Consider the following 20,600-nt stretch of genomic DNA (forward strand, 5'->3'; position numbering starts at 1 on the left):
ATAATTGCCAACTCACTCTCCTGTCATCTGTTTTCTCTGTTGTATTGCACAGGACTTAACTGTTTCTTGTCCTTACAAAAAGCCTCCTGGTTTTAATTAAACCTGGGAACATAAGGTATGCTCCTTGGTGTCGTGGACTTTTCTGTCTTGAATTAATAAATACAATTTAAAAAACTGAACTCACCAACTCACAGCATTGTGCCATAGATTCACTACCGTGCCATTTATCGAAGGAGAACAGAGTTGAGGCTGTCTCATAGTACATTTGATTACTGCCTGTTTCATAGTCAATCCATGCTCCCTTTTCACTTCACAGTTACAGTGACGGGAAAATATACTTGATCTATATTTCTGAGTGCAGCAGTTCCCTTTTTCATCTCACAGCCATTTACTGAGGCAGCAGATAGTATAAGCTTGTGTTCAGATGAGCAGCAGACAGTAGACTGCTAATTGGATTTCATTTTTCAACATGACACAACAGTAACACAGGCTGACTTCCAATGAGGGGATGGCACTAATATTGTACAGTAAACTATCAATGGCGAGCCAAATTATGTCATTCACTACTCTTTTTTTTATCCCCTCCAAAAATAATAGTTATTTGTGTAATCCTGGGACTAGAGTTGTCAAAAGCATCGATACTCTGAAAAGTATCAATGCTCCAATGCTGTATCCAGATACAATACTAATTTACAAAAGTATCGATACTAACAGTGCACGCCACCTCAGCACCTGTTGGGTGTGCGTGACGGGTCCGACAGACACACGCTGTGTAGGCAGCGTCTGGCAGGCACAGAGCCCTCGCTGCAACCCGGCTTGTTGTCATTGCTGTGCATGCATACACATATTTCTGTTGCTGTAATATGGCCAGTGCGGCTGCAGGAGAATCAGAGCAGCCAGTTTTGGTCAAAAATGATAAAAGGAAAAAGCACTCTTTGGAAATATTTAGTGAAGTGAACACAGCACGCTGCAGACGGCAGGTACAGCCCCTCCCCTCACTAGCAGCTGAGCAGCTGGTGTCGCCAGCATCAAACTAAAATATACCTTCTGACGTTAATGTGGGAGCTAAGCAGAAAACTTATCAGTCATGCCTGCCTGTAACATTAATAGACAATGTTAGTTTAACAGGACAACACAATTATGTGTGTCTGAAAAGTTATGTTAACTGTAAAGTCACAGATTGAAGCTGAAAAAAAAGTGCTGCACAGTGTGTGAGTAAACACAACCTACTGTTTACTGTACTCGGCATCGGATAACCGATCAAATAAATGTATTTTAAAACTCGCTCCTTTGGCTCAGTTCAGTTCGGTGAGCAATTTTTCCATTTCCATTGTGAAAGGCTGTGGATGGTACCAGTGCTAACCGTCCCCATTTTTGGTCACCCGTCTGTTGGGGTTCCTAGGACTAGGCCTGTCGCGATGCGATAAGTCAGTTAATTGTACGGTAAATTTAAAGGGAGATGGTAACTTTTCCGGCTGCGATTAATTGCAGTTCAGAACGTTCACTGCTGTGCATTGTCTGGCAGCCAGATAAGTTGGTTCATTAGCGTAATGAATGGAGGGAAGGCTCTTGTCATCGTGTCTTTGTTTCTGTGGGGGAGGCGGGGCTATGGCCTACACACACACACACACACACACACACACACAGTGGTCTAAAACCAGCAAAGTTACAACAATATGGGCTTAAAAGCACAATATTACGCAATATTATCGCTTATCCCAGTGATTTCTGATGCAATTAATTGCTCAGCAAAATTTGTTATCGTGACAGGCCTACCTAGGACGCAGATTTGGAACTAAAATGTGGAGCTAGACACACTGCAGTCTGTTGATTGGTCAATAGAGGACGATCACTCTTGCTCAGGGCTGAGTTGTGGCTGGTTTTGAAACTTATGTAACCATTGTTCATACCGTGGCAAGTGAAATATTAGTAAACAATAATTATAGATTGAAAGGATGTTTTGCTGCATCTTGCAGCAGCTGAAGACTGAGGAAAAAATAATTTAATTCACTGGGCTGACTGCTGGCAACTTTGCCAGTCCGCCCCCCCTCCCCTACAGATTCAAGGTTGCTGCTCTGTGCTGAATTGCTGTGTTGTGCTCCGGCGTCCGGCAAAAACAGAAGTCCTGCGTATTTGTTGCAGAGGGCTCCGGAGTGCCACGGCTGAGACAGAGCTGGAACACAGCACAGCTGCAGCCGGTGGAAGCACACACATTGACTAGAACTGAATCCTATCAGCTCTGCTGCCGTGCCGGAGCGCAGACGCAACCAACACGCATCTGGTGGAAATTGGGGGTAATTTGTTTGCCCACGGGCAGCTGCCGTGGCAGGGCCGCGTCGCCGCGTCCTTGATCTTCAGTTTTCCAGCGGACCGTTCGAGCAAGTCCGGCTGCTAATGCTATGTACCGGGACACTGCTAATGCTGCTTGCTGTGCTGCTAACGTTTGTTTCTCAAAAAAATCAGTTGGGTCGATGACCCACCTGCACATGAGCTACAATGTATGATCGAAAATGAATAAGAATTGAAAGTATTTGAAATGTCCATCCCCGTCTAGCTCTGATGCTAGTTAGCCAACTTTGGCTAAAGCTTACCTGTCGAGGAGAAGAGTAGCCACTTAGACAGCCGATTTCAAATTCATCTCCGCTTTCAACCATCTCCACCGTTCAAAAGCATCTCCTATACAGACCCTTGCTTTGCCTCGAGTTTTGTCTTGGCGTTTTTGGGAATCTTAACGAGGTCGTTTGGATTTAGTCGCATCGTCAGCCATTGTAGCTCAGTCGTAACTATAACTGATGCTAAGACTCTATTGATTGTGTGACTGGTAGACTGTGGTGGGTGGCGACACAGGCCAAAACACAAATTCAAAACATAAACATGATTTGCAGACCGTAAACATTTTTTTTTAATATATGAATATTCTGGCTGTACTGTTGTTGTCAGTGAGATCAGTATGTTATATGAACATTATTCCTTAGTCTCTGTGACATATTCGTATGATTTTATGACTATTTGCTTTAGATTTCTTACATATAGCTCCTTTAATCTTCTAGCGTTTAAAAGTATGTATTCATTTCAACCGGGTTATGTGAACTGCATATATTCTAATCCTCACTTGAAGGAAAAAAAAAAGTATAGAAGAGCGTTGTTGCTGTGGGCTACTGCAACACTAGACCCAAGCCCTTACCTGAGAAGGACTAAATGCACAAACCTGTTATTTTAGATATCCTACCATGAGAGACTCTCACTGCAGCCTGTTCTTTTTTGTTTTGAAAATGTCGCCGTGCAATCCCATTCTGTGGATGATAAATGAGGTGCAGACTTCCCTGTGCGTCACTGGTGAAGAGGAAAGCGATTGCTGGACAGAGCAGTGAGTGACAACAACCTCACCCACATTTAAGTGTACCATTTGCGTTGGAAATGCTAAACGGACCGAGGGTCTGGGTACTATGTCTAAAGGGTTCCAAAGGAATCATACCGAAAGTATTAAGTGGAAACAGGGAGAGAGACAATGACAACTAATGTTATAGTCAAAGTTCTCATATTGAAATTTAAGGTGGGTTGTTATTTTTTTCCTCAGTTTACAGCTGCTGCGAGAGGCAGCAAAACATCCTTTCAGTTTATAGTTACTGTTTGCTAATATTTACCGATCCCGCGGCCAGCGCACGGCCCGGACGCTGGTTCGACACCATCCAACCTGGCAAAAACCCTTCCTCGCCCGCTCTTCCCTCCAACCACCCTGATCATCGGAGACTCCATAACAAGGAATCTCCGCTTCTTCAATGTCACCACCTGTTGTTTCCCTGGAGCCACGGTCCCGGTAATCCTGGGAAAACTCCCTGGGCTGCTGCAGTCACTCCCATCCTCCATTACCTGCATCGTGGTGCATGTAGGGACCAACGACCTGGCTCGGGGTGCCTCTGAGCTAACCAAAAGTGCTTTCACCTCCCTCCTGGACCTCCTACGCACTTGTGGAAAGTCCGTTTTTATCTCCGGTCCCATTCCCACACTTGGTCGCGGGGACGCGCGCTTCTCCAGACTGCCTGCTACGCTCGAGGCTTCAACTTCGTGGACAATTTTAATCTTTTCTGGAACCGTCCCTCCTTCTTCAAACACCATGGCATTCACCCTACCACCCTGGGAAGCCGCACACTGGCAGCCAATATTCAGCATGCTGTACATCACGCGCCACGTGCATGACTATTTACATCACACGCCCCCTCCATTGACACTCTTCCTCTCCCCGTGCAAACAGCAGCACAGAGCACAGCCTCACTCACCAGCGCCCCCGTCCGACCATATCTATCATTAACCCTCCCACCTGAGACATTCCCCATACAGTCCATCATAAAGCACAGACCACCCCGCCCTTACCGCACTAAGACTGTGAATAAAAAAAACTTGTGCCCCATCTTCTGCTTTCCTGCCACCCCCTGTGCTACTCAAACCCTACAACACCTGAAACTGGCTCTACTCAACACCCGCTCACTAACCAACAAAAGTGCCACCCTACATGAATTCATCACTGACAATAAACTGGACTTCCTCTGCCTCACCGAAACCTGGCACAAACCCCTGGATTACTTCTCCTTAAACCAGACCACACCCACTGACTACACCTACACTGAGTGGCGTTGCTGCCATCTACAGGAAATACTTTAAAATGTCCACAATCTCCATACCTCCTGCTCAGTCCTTCGAACATATAGCCCTCAAACTGTCTGGTCCCACTTCCCTGGTCATCACCATCATCTACCGCCCTCCCAAACCTAACAACTCCTTCCTCTCAGACCTTGCCGAATTCCTCACCCAGCTATCCGCTGTATCCCCCTCAATTCTCCTGCTTGGGGACTTCAGTATCCACATTGATGATCCAAACTGTAAAAGTGCAATAGACCTCCTGGAACTGCTTCACTGCCTTCACTTCACCCAGCATGTCATCTTCCCCACCCACTGTCGCGGCCACATCCTGGACGTAGTCTGCTCCACCGGTCTCATCCTCCACCAACTCTCCAGTACCAACCTCCACATCTTGGATCACCTGGCCATCACTGCGGACTTCAAGACCCCACTCCCTCCCCCAAAACTCACACGCAACATATCCTTCAGAAATATCAAGTCCATCTCCCCCTCAGCTTTCTCTGACTCACTGGCAAACACACTGTCCGCATCCACCACCCCGCTGACCCCAAACCCCTCTGACCTGGTCACCCACTACAACAACACACTGTCCCTCTGCCTCGAAAAACTGGCTCCTTTAAAGACCAAAACTGTCTCATTCACTCACTCATCTCCGTGGTACACTCCTGAACTCCGTCACATGAAAACCCGTAAGCGCCAGCTTGAAAGACTTTACAAAAAAAACAGTCTCACAGTCCATCTCCATGCCTATACAGACCACCTTTCAAACAACAAAGATGCCCTCACTGCCGCCCGGTCCAACTACTACTCATAACTCATTCACTCTGGCTCCAAAAACCCCAAGACTCTCTTTTCCACTGTCAATAAACTCCTCAAACCCTGCGACAACACCCTCTCCCCCATCACACCTGAGAAATGCAACTCCTCTCTGGCGTTTTTTCAATGCAGTACACTCAACTCAGCAATTTCTGGAACATGTTGTCGCCTCCCAAATCAAGACCCACCTCTGCTCTCATGAACGATATGAACCATTTCAATCCGGATTCCGCCCTCAACACAGCACCGAAACCGCCCTCCTCAAAATCACTAACGACCTCCTCCTCTCTGCCAACTCTGGCCACCTCAGCATATTCATCCTCCTTGACCTCACTGCTGCCTTTGACACCATCAACCACACCACTTTGCTATCCCGCCTACAAACTTCCCTCAACATCACTGGCTCTGCTCTCTCCTGGCTCAAATCATACCTCACCGACAGACATCAGTTCATCCATGTCAACAACTGCACCTCCTCCACCGTTCCCCTGCTTCAAGGTGTCCCTCAGGGCTCGGTGCTTGGTCCTCTCCTCTTCATCATCTACTTACTCCCCCTTGGTTCTATCATTTGTCGTCATGGTCTCCATTTCCACTGCTACGCTGACGACATCCAAATCTACATCTCCACAAAATCCATCACCCCGGCCACCCGCTCGACCCTCACCAACTGTCTAACTGAACTCCAATCATGGCTGCAAACCAACTTCCTCAAACTGAACTGTGACAAATCTGAAATAATAGTCATCGGCCCAAAATCCCTCTCTATATCAACACAAAACTTCACCCTCAGCATCGACAACACCACCCTCTCTCCCTCCCCATTCATCCGCAAACTTGGTATCACCTTCGACAATAACCTTACATTTGAACATCACATCAGCCGCCTCACCCAAACTGCCTTCTTTCACCTCAGAAATATTGCCCATCTCCGTCCATTACACTCCTTCTCTGCCACTGAAACTCTCATCCATGCTTTCATCACCTCAAGACTGGACTACTGCAACATCATCCTCTACGGCTCATCATCCAAAGTCCTCAACAAACTCCAGTACATCCAGAACTCTGCTGCCCGCCTCCTCACCCACACCCGCTCCCGTGAACATCTAACCCCTGTCCTGCAAAACCTACACTGGCTCCCTGTCCCGTACGAATCAACTTTAAGATCCTCCTCCTCACCCACAAAGCCCTCCACTGCCAGGCCCCCTCCTACTTCACGGACATGCTCCACCACCACACTCCCTCCCGCAACCTTCGATCATCCGACAAAAACCTCCTCTCACCTCCACACAGGACCAAGCACCGAACCTGGGGCGACAGAGCCTTCTCCATAGCTGCCCCTTCCCTCTGGAACACCCTCCCTATACACATCTGTGACTGTCCAGATCCATCCACCTTCAAATCACTCCTCAAAACCCACCTTTTCAAACATTAGCTTTTCGTTCTCTGTTTCTCATGTACCCCCCCCCCCCCCCCCCCTTTTTTTTTTTGTATGTATTTCTTCTCTTTGTTTTAAATGTAAAGCATCTTTGAGAGCTGTAAAAGCACTATATAAATAAAATGTATTATTATTATTAGTAGTAGTATTATTTGTGTCACTTGCCACGGTATGAACAGTGGTTACATAAGTTTCACAACTTTTAGTACAGAATCAATGTGCCAGGTACCCCAGCAGAGAGGTGACTAAAAATGGGGTCGGTTAGGATTGCTTCTGTTGGTACCATCCACAACTTTAACAGTTGAAACAGAAAAAAATGCATACCAAACTAAACTGTACCGTACCAGACTGCTTAGTGGAAATGAGGCTAATGTATGGTCACCTTTTCTGCTCCACACCTTTAGGAGGTTTTTACTGTTATCTAAATTATCCACAGATTTCTCTTCTTCTCTGAAACATACAGACCCTGTGATTTCGATTGATAAAAATACAGAATTAAGCAGTTTCATGTTACAAATCCAAATATTATGACACTGTTTTGCACATCACTGTGGGCAGCTAGTCCAATACACGCTAATGTGGTGTCACCTTTTTTCTCCAATAACATCACATCCAGATGTTCAGGAGGTATTTACCAGAGACTGAATTATCCATAGAGGTCTCCCTCTCCAAAGCAAACAGACCATGTGCTTTGCAGTGCTACAAACAGTGAATAAAGCAGTCTCACGTTACAGTTCAGTGCATTTGCAGCGTGAATGGCCTTAAGTGGAGCCAATGTTTGGTTGGTCCTTTCTGGGCTACTGTAAAAACATGGCACTGCAACATGACGATCTCCATAAACAAAGGCCAGTTCCCCATGTAGAGATGAACGACTCGACGATATTAAGGTAACAAAAACACAATGAATCCTATTTTTAGGTGATTATACACCGAAGAAAACATACTTTTTATATTCCATTTCTGCCAAAATATCTCCTTAAACCCACTGGACCTTTAAAAGTGATAACAAACAAGTAAAAACATAGTGACTAAACAGTAACCCATCCTCCCCTGACATTGTGATTAAACACCCTGGCTGATTTTGTCCTGTTTCTACCAATTCCTCAACATTTATGATTTGATGAAGCCCAGTTGTAGTCTCAACTTATCATCAGTTATTGTTTCATTATCAGTATTAGTTTCATGAGCATTTTATGGCCACTAATGAACGCAAAGTGCAAAGTGCTTGTGTGACTTGCTGTTGCTCATAATGAGATTTTTACACAGATGACAGTTGCCAAAACTATCCTCTAAATGAGTTACCTTTCACTCTCTTAATTGTTCACAAGAAGCAAAGTATAACTAAAAGTTAGCAATGTGTCATCTTTGGTCTGGACTAATTAATCTAAGCTCATAGCTAACTTAGAAATGTAACCTCAGATGCAACATGGAGGAATCAACACATTAGGCTACATCTTGGAAAGACATGTACATGAAAATACAGTGTATAGACAAGATAGATTTGTTTTCTTTTCATCCTAAAGGAACATATTGTACAACTTTGGAAACATGTAGGTCAGGGATACTGAACTTGTTTTGCCTGTGGCCACTTTTGCAAAATGGCAGGAGGCCAGGGGCCAGTTAGTAAACATACATTGATAATGTTTATTAGTGAATATAATAAATACATTTCCAGTTTATAACCTTTCGACAATTGCTGTCCTCACTCATCTTTGCTAAGAGGCAAATCCAATTGCAGCTGCCTGCACAGGTCATGTTTGAGCAGGGGTGTTTCTGGGATTTGAGGACATTTGGGGCTTAGCTCGGACCTCTGTTGGAGAAATCCTCCGCTGGCACTTATCATGTTAAACAAGCTCTGTTTTGGTGCTTTTATGCACTCTGCCACCCCAATGGTAATACATTTTTTTTAAATTGTGAATCAGAAAATGGTTGCCAGCTATAAGTTGAGTGTCACTGATCCAGAGTTTTGCTGTTCCCCTGCCCCGCCCCCCCGGCAATTTTGTGAAACATTTAAATTCCGTAGTGTTTGTGGGCTTCTCTCATAGAAAAGGGGTTCTCTCATATGTTTTTATTTGTAGCTTTTCAAGCTTCCATTGGAAAAAGAGGGGCAAGTGGGTGGACCCATCCTGGCCCAAGAAGAAGTGAAGACAATATTTGGCAGCATCCCTGAAATCCACGAGGTTCACACCAGAATAAAGGTAGTGTGTCCTCAACTGTTTGTATCAAAACCAAATGTAACTAAATGTGATAGTGTAATTTGTAAAGATGCATTGTTGACCTGTTATTATCTGTGTGTAAAATGTGTTCATCAGAGTGACCTTGAGGAGCTCCTGTCAGACTGGTCAGAGGACCGGAGTGTTGGAGATATCATTCTCAAATATGTGAGTGCAAGCAAATCTCTACTAGTCTGCAGATGTTGTTGCTTACATACAAAGTCAGTGATATCTGATAGAGTGCCCCTGTAGTTATTCTGACACAGGTCAATTAGTTTGAGGGCAGGCTTTTGTATGCAAGACTAATACTGCCTGAATGGTTCATGAATGCGTTTTAGGGATGTTTTGCTTGTGATGCTGTGTTAAATGACATCATGGGTTGATTGCTTCTGTTATTATAACATTACTTTTATTCATTCTTTAGTTATAAAAGATTGTTTTGCTGAGCGTAATGCATATTACAGTAATGCACCATTCGTAGTTACTCAAAATAAGAAGTCGCAGTTGACAGTGACAGGCAGCTATGGGGCAACTATTGAAGGGTCTTTCAGTTACAGAGAACACAATTATTGTGACATTGCAAATTATTCAATGGGACTAGTCTGAAAACATCTTGAAGCAAACCAATCCATATTGTTAGTGATTTAATGTTATTTCCTCCTTGTGTAAAACCTTGCACTTCTGTGTGTGGATTTCTTCCTCTTGATGCTCCTGACCTGCTCTCATCTACTTTGTTTCCAGTCTAAAGAGCTGGTGAAGGCCTACCCACCCTTTGTCAACTTTTTTGAAATGAGCAAGGAGACAATTGTTCGGTGTGAGAAACAAAAGCCACGCTTCCATGCTTTTCTCAAGGTAGGACCTCTGGATTTGTTCTGTATCAGGGTGTCTGCAGGTCCTTAAAATGTCTAAAGATGTCTTGAATTCAGTTATACAAAATATTAAGCCTTAAAAGTCATTAGTCTTAAATTTGAATTGTGAGGTTTTAATTGCCGCACACATTGGATCCAATTTCATTTATTATATTATTTATCCATTTTTTAATTTGTCTTTGTCAAAATGAGTCAAGCTCTTCTGTTTGAAAGTCCATATCTCTGATTATACAAATCTTCAAGCCTACCCTTCAACCTAACACTGTCTTTTTACTTAATACTTGCACTTACCTGTAGGCAAAATGTAGATTAACGTAACTCACTCACTCACGCTCACCGACAGGCCATCTTTAACCGAAGGCCAGGCGCTGGCTTGGTGTGTCAGGGCCTTAATGCCATATTCCTAGACCTACCTCTGCAGGGGAACACATGACTGCTAAGCTGTTGAGTTGTTTTGATCGTGAATTTGATGGCTGTGCATGGACGTGAGCAGAACAATTTAAAAAAAAAAAAAAAACAAAGAAAAAAAAAAAGATGTGTACTTACTAGTGCTTCCACAACAAAGAAATTATTTGTCCAAAAATCTGTTGTAAATTTGGTTTAAAAGTATCTTGAAAAACTTAACAAAAGCATGTAAGTGTCTGACACCCTGTTGTATGTTTGTTTGCCTGACAGATGGATGGCACGTAAAGATAGATTTTGTATTACAGACTTGAAAGGGGTGGCAAATAAATAAAACAGGAAAACCTAATGTACATGATACAACTTCCCACCTACACCACAAACTATAGCCTTGTCAAGCAGCTTCATTTGATATATGTCATCTCTGTAGGGCAGTCTCAATCTGTCTGGCTCCTAATCCCCTAAAATGAGGGAATGTGTACTTGTTAGTTGTGGGAGGTTGGCAGTTGCGTGTGTGTGACAGAAACACTTTTCTTGTTTCCTATCCTTTTATATTACTTCTCATTTATCGTGGTTCCTTCCTGCTCAGAACTGTTGGTCTACTACTATTGGAAAGTTCATCCGTCAGTGCCTTTACGTGCACTTAAGTAACAGAGTGTATTCAAGCAAGCTCATTTATTGAATGCCATGTATATGAAAAGCCTAAGATATTAGAAAAACCTGATTATGCGGCTAGATTTCTTCTGAAGGTGAGAGGAGCAGCCATATAGCGATGAGTCCTCCTATTAAGAATAATTCCATTCAGTCAACACTTAGAATCTAGGTTTTTGAAGTCTATGTTGGTTTTCTAAGCTGAGTATTTTGCCGTTTGTTGATTCAGACACTTTTGTGCTGGAGAAGGCGTGCGTTAACTACTGAGACTGTTCTCACTTCTCTGTCAGTTTGCTCCAGCACACCCATCCAAAAAAAAAGTCAGATAGCAGGATTTTGCATAGCTACTTCAATTCAAATAAGTTTCCAAAATAAGGTTGGGGAATGGCAGAAATCCAATTCCTGACCTGCTGTGGGCTGTCTATTAAAGTAGTGATGAAAATGATTTAGAAGTTTCTCAGAGCTGTCTTCATAAAATGCTTTTTGAACAGATAGACTTGAGCAAATTGACCTTCATTTTTCTGGTGGCTAGCATGCAGTGCAAACTTCTGTCTCCCAGTTCAATCTGCCGCGTAGGCTTACACAAATACACATGCTTTAACATGAATGGTTTTCATTTTGTGTCACAATGAATTCTACAGATCAATCAAGCCAAGCCAGAGTGTGGCAGGCAGACACTAGTGGAACTGCTCATCAGACCTGTACAGAGACTGCCTAGTGTGGCCCTTCTTCTTAATGGTAACACACACACACACACACACACACACCTTTGTTAAAAGAGTTAAGAATAAAATATTTTTTTATGCTAACTACATTCCTCGTTGTCTTTTTCTCCTTATCTTCCTGCTTCCATACCTGCCTCCTTCCTCCATTATCTCTGTTGATACCTGTCTGTAATTTCTCTTTCTCACTGTTCTTTTCTACTCACCTTTCTCAACATGATTTTCATCTCTTCCTGTCTGTCTGCTTCTTACCAAATTTTCCCTTTTTTTTTCACCCTTTCAGACATAAAGAAGCATACGTCAGATGACAACCCGGACAAAATAACACTGGAGAAAGCAATTGAGTCTCTGAAAGAAGTCATGACGTGAGTTGGCGTGACCTTACCCTTTCTTTTGTGATGACCACACAGACAGCAATATTTGATCAATTCCAACACCTCGGATGAACTATCTACTCTACTTTTGTTGAGCATTGTGTATTTTCAAATTGTAATAATTAGCCATTGTTAAGATTTTGCAAGAAACAAGTGACATTAATTGATTTTTTTTTTTGTTTTGTTTTGTTTTTTGAAATGTTTTAACCTTTGACATGTGTACATCCAGGATTTGGTGGACTTCCTGATATTTCAGAGCATTTTCAGATCATCAGGAGGTCACATACAGTGCTGTGTGACACATTATGCTCAAAGTGAACTGTTGTCACATTAAGTGAACTGTTGTCACTTTAGCCACCTGACCTTTAAAATTAAAAATAAGTAATTTATGGCATGAGACTTACAGTTGTAGAGGATTGGGTTTTCGTTTCTTTAGAAGGGGCCATTTATATCTACATACACAGTGAGTCTTCCTTCACTGAGTCTTCCACATTGTTTCTACAGTAGCCTGGAATCGACAAATCAAACATTTCTAGTATTTTTGTTTTGTTTTGTTTTTTTGTGGCAACAACTTGGCATAAGTTAGCATTTAACCCTTGTGTTCCCCTTCAAAAAAGTTACATCCATGACCCTTCAAGTGGACAAAAATGTCCATTTTCTAGAAACTTTTGTAGTGTCCTAGAAAAGGTCACAGGGGGGTGATTTTTTGCATTCTGGGTGAAATTTCAAAATCCCAACTTTCAGCATGAAAATCCATTATTTGACCCTGTAATGCATTTTTATCCCATCCATGACCCTTCAAGTGGACAAAAATGTCCATTTTCTAGAAAGTGTCCAACAAAAGGTCACAAGGGGGGTGATTTTTGTCAAGGGGGGATCATTTTGGGTTAAATCTGAAAATCCCAACTTTCAGCATGAAAATCCATTATTTGACCCTGTAATGCATTTTTATCCCATCCATGACCCTTCAAGTGGACAAAAATGTCCATTTTCTAGAAACAGTCCAACAAAAGGTCACAAGGGGGGTGATTTTTGTCAAGGGGGGTGTAATTTTGGGTTAAATTTGAAAATCCCAACTATCAGCATGAAAATCCATTATTTGACCCTGTAATGCATTTTTATCCCATCCATGACCCTTCAAGTGGACAAAATGTCCACCTGTCATTTAGCCATTTGTATTGTTGCCGGGATAAAAATGCATTACAGGCTCAAATAATGGATTTTCACGCTGAAAGTTGGGATTTTCAAATTTAACCCAGAATGACACCCCCATGCAAAAAATCAACCCCCTGTGACCTTTTGTTGGACACTTCCTAGAAAGTGGACATTTTTGTCCACTTGAAGGGTCAAGGATACGATAAAAATGCATTACAGGGTCAAATAATGGAAAAAAAAAAATCACCCCCCTGTGACCTTTAATCTCTCTGTGAGGGAGTTTTGAATTTTGGAAATGGACAAATGTCCAGGGGTCACACAAGGGTTAATGAATTATCTTCTGATTTTCAGCAAAGCACATGGGTAGTTCCAATAGTATAGTGTTATCAAACTCAGCTGGCCAATAAGAGCTGAGTGGGGAGGGTCTAAAAACAGCACACACACACACACACACACACACACACACGGACAGGGTTTCAACACACACTACTTCCAAGCACATGTTGTTCAGGTGTCCGTTACAGCCTGATATCCAAATGAGTGTGGGTGAATGTGCAACCGAAATGGACAACTGAACTGCATTTGAATGATTAGCTTGTGTTAGCGTGACCATCAGCTGTCAGACACTAACACAAAACAGCATGCTGAGTGCGTTTTGTGCAACAGGTGGATGCGGTAGTCTACCGGTAGGGTAGAGAGAGAGAGCTAAGTAGCATTGAGGTAGAGTAGAGCAAGTCAGAGAGATGGAAGCTGGCCAGGTTGCCAACTCTCACGCATCTGGTGTGTGACACACGCATTCACCTTCCATCTCATGGTCTCACTCTGCCCAACCATTTCTCACACCAGCGATGAATGCTGGAAAAAAGGCTGGAAGCTGAGTATTTTAAATTAAGTTCAAACAGCCGGCGCGCTGGGTGGGTGGAGCTGAAGTTTGCAGCCAGACTTCAGAGAGGGGAGAGGAGAGGAGAGGGGCAGACTCCTCCTGACCGGCCTGCTGGTTGAGTGAAATGAAGTTCAGCCAAATGTTTCTGTGGAAAACTACTCTCTGATTGGTGCACAATCCATATTTGCGCTTTGATTGGGCAGCTCTAGTCTCACAGTCAGACGACTACGCTGTTGTGTTGTGATCTGAATCAATCGCACAGACGAGACGTGTACTGCTGGGCAGTGCTGCTGTGTGTTAACTATGTTCAGCAAACCAGCCAGCAAGAAGCAAAAAACCTTGCACAATTTCTTCCAAAAAAACTGTGTAAGTTGAGTCATGCTTTTGCATGTAGCTAATGTTAGCTAAATGATGACTAATTAATAGATGCCAATATATCAAGTTAAGCTAGTTAACAAGAATAGTAATGTTATTGTTACCTATATTGAATCACTTACTAGCTAGTTTCATGCTAGGAAAAAACCCACTCCTCCTTAATAGGAACTTGTGCTCAGTATTGCTTTGCACATATTTTTTAATCTTTATTGCCACAATAGAAAGAGCAGGGTCAGGGAGGAGAAAGTGGACCAGAGGCCAGCAAGGATGATCATGCAGGGTCTTCACAGGTGAGGAGAGATTATAACTGGCTGAGAGAAAATATCTATAGCATAAAAGTGACTTTGTGATTAATTTCCACAGCTGTGTCAAAAGGCCTTTGGAGAGCTTTGTAAATGTCAAAAATTAAATGAAATGGCCTAGGTCTAGGCACTCTTAGACTTGCATTGTCTAGAAATATATCATGAAATGCTTTTTAGACTACAATAATACACAAAATATATTATTATTCCCAAAATAATATTTTAGTTAGATCTTAATCAAAATATATTCAACCATTTCAACCATGAATTTTGCTTTACATCCAAAATGCGTCTTGTGTCTATAAAGTAATAGGCTATATGCCACATAGGCAAGTCCTAGTTTCTGGTTTTCACTAGTTAAGTCACTCTGAGCTGAATGCAGGTTCACTTGTTAAGGCCCTGCAAGTCAGGGTGGCTTTGAATGAATGTCGGTTTTGCCCATCTCCAGAATGCTACCCCTAAACCCACCAGAATGCAGGAAATCACATCTACCACATCCAAAATTTTCTGGGGGGAGGACCTCCAGACCCCCACTATACCACCATTGTCTCTCTCTGTATGGTATTTGTATGTAAGGTTTTAGGCCCTAACCATCTCCACCAGGCACCCCAAAAGTCCGTTAGGATGTGGGGGATCACGATCGCATCTACCAAATCAGTTGACAAACAAAAATTTTATGTGTCTGCTTAAAAAACGAAATTGTATTCAGCCCTGCTGAATCTCCACTCCAGTCCAGTGTTTTTTGAAAAGTTGGCAATCCATTGCTGGGTGCAATACAATAAAGAATCAGCAAAACTGAGGTAAGTGTGGGTCAATGGGTTTCAGGTTTCAGGCTCAGGAAAAGTTTTCACTTTAAGCCCTGTGGATGCTACTAGCTCCTTTACACAACAGCTTCACATTTGGCAATGTAAATGCATGGCTCCCCTCCAGTTAATTGGTCTTCAGGTGTGATACTTGCTGCTCTTTTTTAAATGAACTCTACTAGTGCAGTGCCCGTTCAAAACACGCCTGCTCGGAACGGGCCCATTGTTTGGCCTATGGTATTGCTGCTTGCAGCTTTCTTGAGAACTGCTCATCCAAACAACTTCATGCTTGACACTGAGCTTCTCTGGGCCCTTAGCAATAGACCTGGGCCCCAGACAGCTATAGAGTTATGATGATGTTTAGATATGAAAAACATTAAATTATGTTGCTGTTCTACCTCAGTGTACACCGAAATACCATACAAAGGCCCCCAAAGCACCTAAAAGATATGCATCTCAAAGGTATACTACTTATTTACTGTGTATTATTTACTGTGTGTTACTAGGGGTGTAAATCACCAATTTCATCACGATACAATATTAAATTGATTGTTTTGACAACGATACAATATTTGCCGATATTACAAAGTCTGCCATGATAGGATTTCGATTTGATAGGACTCAGGGGTCTGTGATGGATATTAGGTGATATTAAATGCCCATTTAACACAGCCAGTGACAGAAGATTCTGCCACCCCTTTCTTTTTTACTTTTGGCCATAAAACACATAAATAAGCAAGCACCTCTAAATCTCTGTCAGTTTTTGTTTTTCTGCGGGGGAAGCGCCATCTCATGGTGACACCTTGTAATTGAATAAATGGGCACGTTAAAGTGGAATCTAGGCACACCCCCAGAAAGGTGGGGGGAATATTATTTGGCTGGAAGTTGGCTGGACATTGGCAGGCATCCGGAAGGCTCTCGGATGGCGTGGGAAATATGAAGTGGCTGCATCTGTAATGAAGAGTTTGGTTGTAATGTTAGCATATCCAGTAGGGATGGGCATCAATTTTCGATTATCGATGATTGATTGTTAAGGCTTTTGATCGATCACAAATAATTTTGATCGATAGTCGCAGCGTTTCCCCTACAATGCCTGGCATAGGTCCGGCGAGTCGCCATGCCAACGAGACCCCCCGCCCGGCGAGTCGCCGTGCCAACGAGACCCTTCCGCCCGGCGAGCACGGCGGCTCGACAGGCCTACGAGATCCCCGCCGGACCTATGCCCAGCAAAAAATTAACAGACGGAGGCTCTCATCGCTCTCCAAAGCCTCAGTGGCTTCCCTTGAGGCCTTTGAAAACACTACGCCATTGAAAGACAGAGGTTTTGCAGAAAACTGAAGCCTGTAACTCTGGCTGGCAACGGTTGTAAACACCCAGGGGTGAACTGCACATGCGTGCCATTCTTCCTCTTTGGCCTGGGGGGTTGAGGCTCAAAACTGGGGCAGCTGCGCTCTCTTGTGGCGACAGTCTGCACTGCACTCTTTTGTTTTCTCTCTTTTGAAATACTCGCTTATCAATTAATCGATAATTGATCGTTAGTTTTTTTGATGATCGAATAATGAATTTTGATCGTTTGCCCATCCCTAATATCCAGCATCTGAATTGCACTCAATGAGCCCCGGCTGGCTGGCTGCAGATGACATACTGCTCATTCTACAGAGTCCTGGGCTTCCTTTGGTCCAGGAGCAAAGTGTTCATTCCAGAAGTTACATCGCTGATGCTTGAAATGTTTGCTACATGAAATATCTCCAGTCTCTTTCTTCATCTGTTGTTGACTGTACTGTATCAAGCAACAGAGGCTCCTTGCTTATGTAGATGAAAACATGCTCAACTCTGCAGAACTCTGAAGCCCTAGCCCTGCCTCTGCACAGAGCGCTGTTCACTTATTTATTTGAAGTTTATTAATATTGAACATGTTGCGTGTCTAATTTTCACCAAATTTGACAGTTCATGTCTTTGGTCCCACAGCAACACACCCATCAAGTGTGATGGGTGGACATACTTACACACAATACAAACAGACGGACAGAGATTCCTTGCTTTATATTAAGATTAAGATGTATGGTCAGTCATTGATACAAACAGCACAGGGCTACTGATACAAGTCTAGCCTTAAACTAACTTGATTCACACTAAATTCGCTAAAACCAAGCCCCAAGGACAGTGCCAAGCTTTGAGGCCTATTTGACACAGTGGGCCAAAAGTTGAAATTGCAACTCCTGGGTCCATCACATGATGCCATTAGGTCTCAAAAGACCTTTTCATATATACTAACATTGTGAAAGAGACATCTATAAAAGAGTGGATTTTTTAAGCACCACAACCAACCAGCAGTCCAAAACCCAAAGGTGTTCAATTTAAAATGATATTTAACAAAACCCTTAGTTTTTAGAAGGTGGAACCAGCAAACATTTGGCCTTTTTCCTCGATGAAGGTCTACAAGTGATGGATTATCAAAATTGTTGCAGATTATTTTTCTTTTTGTCAACTAGATGATTTCTTGGCTAATTCTGTATTACCTGAGATTAATAATTACATTGTTCCTTCCCTTCTCTAACTTCCCTTTCCTCCTCACTAGTCACATCAATGAGGACAAGAGGAAGACTGAAGGCCAGAAGCAGATCTTCGATGTTGTATACGAAGTTGATGGCTGTCCTGTAAGTTTGAGGGATATTCCGTATAAAAAATATAGGTCATAGGTTTTAAAGAAGTACTTGAGATTTTAAAGAATCAACCTTGGGTTGAGACTAAAACAAATGAACCCTGTTGCGCTTCTTTTCTCCAGAACCTTCTCATCTACTGTCCAATAGTTTATATTTTATCCAGTTTTCTCCTATGTACGCCTTTTTTTCTCCCCTCTATCAGCGAGGCAGTCATGGTACTGCTGAATTTTCTCTTTTCTAATCTCATTTCTCTGTGTCTCTCTTTGTTTCAGCCACAGTTCTCCACAATTTCCTTTAACTTCCTGTCCTTTGTTTTCTCTGCAGGCCAACTTGCTGTCTTCCCACCGCAGTCTGGTTTACAGAGTAGAAACGATCGCCCTGGGAGACCAGCCCTGTGACCGTGGAGAAAATGTCACACTCTTCCTCTTCAATGACTGCCTCGAGGTGAGAATACACACAGATGGCAATAAGCATTTACACAGAACACGTTCACACCTGATGAGCTGGGCTGAATGATATGGAAAAATAATCTATTGGCATTTGTTTTTTAATATGATGATTGCAATTTAGTATGCAAGTTTTTTTTCTTAAGTAGGGCTGCTCTATTACTACAAAAATAATAATCATGATTATTTTGATTGACATTGAAATCACAATTATTTATTACAGTCGTCATTGGCTTTGAGAACATCATGCATCTTCTTCTTTTTAACACTGGATGTCTTTTAACTTCAGATACAGTTAAACTGAAAAACAATCAAATTAGTTGTGTTGCTTTGTGGTATAGCCAAGACCATGTAACACATCATGTATATAATTGCTCTTTGTTTGTTCTGACTCTTCAAAGTGTATTTCCACACCACAGACTTTGTTTAACCTTTTTTCCTCGACCTTTCTGCCATCTTCTTACAAGTTCTACCAAAGAAATTTCAAAGCAATGGGGGAGGGGTGATGCGTTGTGACTCACTATTTTCATTTCATGCTGCAACTTCTGTTTGGACTGTGGGGGAGGGGCCCAAACACCGCTGGGAAGGGCTGTGCTTGATTTACAAAAATGAAAGACAAAATTAGAGCAACATCGCTAGACTTGCCATTTTGCCCAATATAGTTTCATCTCGACTATCATGTTTTGAAAATCGAGGGATGCCAAAATAGGGAAGCCTAATCTTAAGTGTCTCATCTACTGTATTTTCTCTATACACAAGCAGTAAATCATACTATAGCAAGACCAGGGCCTTATTTCAGAAAGCCAGCTCAGCGAAACCCTGAGTCTTACCTGCTGGCTTGCAGGTTTGCTTCATCTAAGCCTGAGGCTGAGTGTTTCGCAGGTAGGAGAAACATGGCATGTCCTTTAGCGAATGAAGTCGTGGACGTTGGGGCACAGTTTATTCAGAGGGTGCTGCGTAAGGAGAAGATGATTAGACCCCGTTTGGATGCCTTCCTGGAGGAGTCTCTATATGAAAGATACAGTTTCACCTCTCAGTCTTTGATTTATCAGAAAAATCTGTTCCACCCAGATATCAAATATTACACATTGTGGATTTGCATTATCATCGGAGCAAATGTTATGCATTGTCCTTTGATTCTTCTGCAGCGGCAGTTTTCTTTATAACATCGGAGACCCTGAACACATCAGCAAGACGGCGGTTTGTCGGGCTATAAGAAAAGTGACCCTGGCTCTGAGAAGACTTTTGCCCGTTTTAGCGGTTTTCCCTGGACATGAATCAGAATCAATTATCAAAGTATTTGCAACGGAGCATCGGTGGCTTTGTGGATGGAGCGTACGTCCTGTGATCAGACGCCCAGCGCCTGATGCAGTGGCCGCGGGTTCAAATCCAGCCTGCAGCCTGCTCTTTTGCCATTAGAGGCAACAAAAGCAAATAAATAATCTTAAAAAAGAGGAATTCCACAGAACTGCAGGTTTGTCAGTGTTAATCAGAAATTAATCTAAATTACAGTATGCAATGATTCATGAATACTTTTTATATATATTCAAAGTTTCCGCTGTGTAATTGGCTCATTTATAGGACTCAAATCCCATAATAGCTCCATCTGAGAATAAAGGAGATTACGTGAGTCAGAAGACATTTCACAGCAATTCAGCAATTCAGTGAACCTCAGCCTAATATTGACAGAATAACTATATATAAGCAAAATTTCTCACCAGTCTGTTTAATATCTTTGTGTTTGATTTTGAGTCGCTGCCCAGTGTGTTTGGGCTCCATCAGATTACAGCTGAATAAGAGGATACAGCAAATTATATTAAAACATATGAACTCTGTGTAATGTTTCTGTAGGT

At 42.7% G+C, this 20,600-nt stretch overlaps 1 protein-coding gene across 6 annotated transcripts in view; it reads left to right on the top strand.

The window, feature by feature from the left end:
* ect2 (epithelial cell transforming 2) overlaps positions 1 to 20,600 on the top strand; it is a 100,455-nt gene that overhangs the window by 45,332 nt on the left and 34,523 nt on the right. For all 6 annotated transcript variants that reach the window (XM_049588014.1, XM_049588019.1, XM_049588016.1 and 3 more), the window contains 7 exons: positions 8,968 to 9,087; positions 9,202 to 9,270; positions 9,844 to 9,954; positions 11,666 to 11,762; positions 12,030 to 12,111; positions 18,217 to 18,295; positions 18,626 to 18,745. In XM_049588014.1, the coding sequence (XP_049443971.1) occupies positions 8,968 to 9,087; positions 9,202 to 9,270; positions 9,844 to 9,954; positions 11,666 to 11,762; positions 12,030 to 12,111; positions 18,217 to 18,295; positions 18,626 to 18,745 (678 nt within the window). The remainder of the gene's footprint in view (positions 1 to 8,967; positions 9,088 to 9,201; positions 9,271 to 9,843; positions 9,955 to 11,665; positions 11,763 to 12,029; positions 12,112 to 18,216; positions 18,296 to 18,625; positions 18,746 to 20,600) is intronic.

Source organism: Epinephelus fuscoguttatus, linkage group LG10, assembly GCF_011397635.1.
Source record: "Epinephelus fuscoguttatus linkage group LG10, E.fuscoguttatus.final_Chr_v1".
Classification (NCBI taxonomy): domain Eukaryota; kingdom Metazoa; phylum Chordata; class Actinopteri; order Perciformes; family Serranidae; genus Epinephelus; species Epinephelus fuscoguttatus.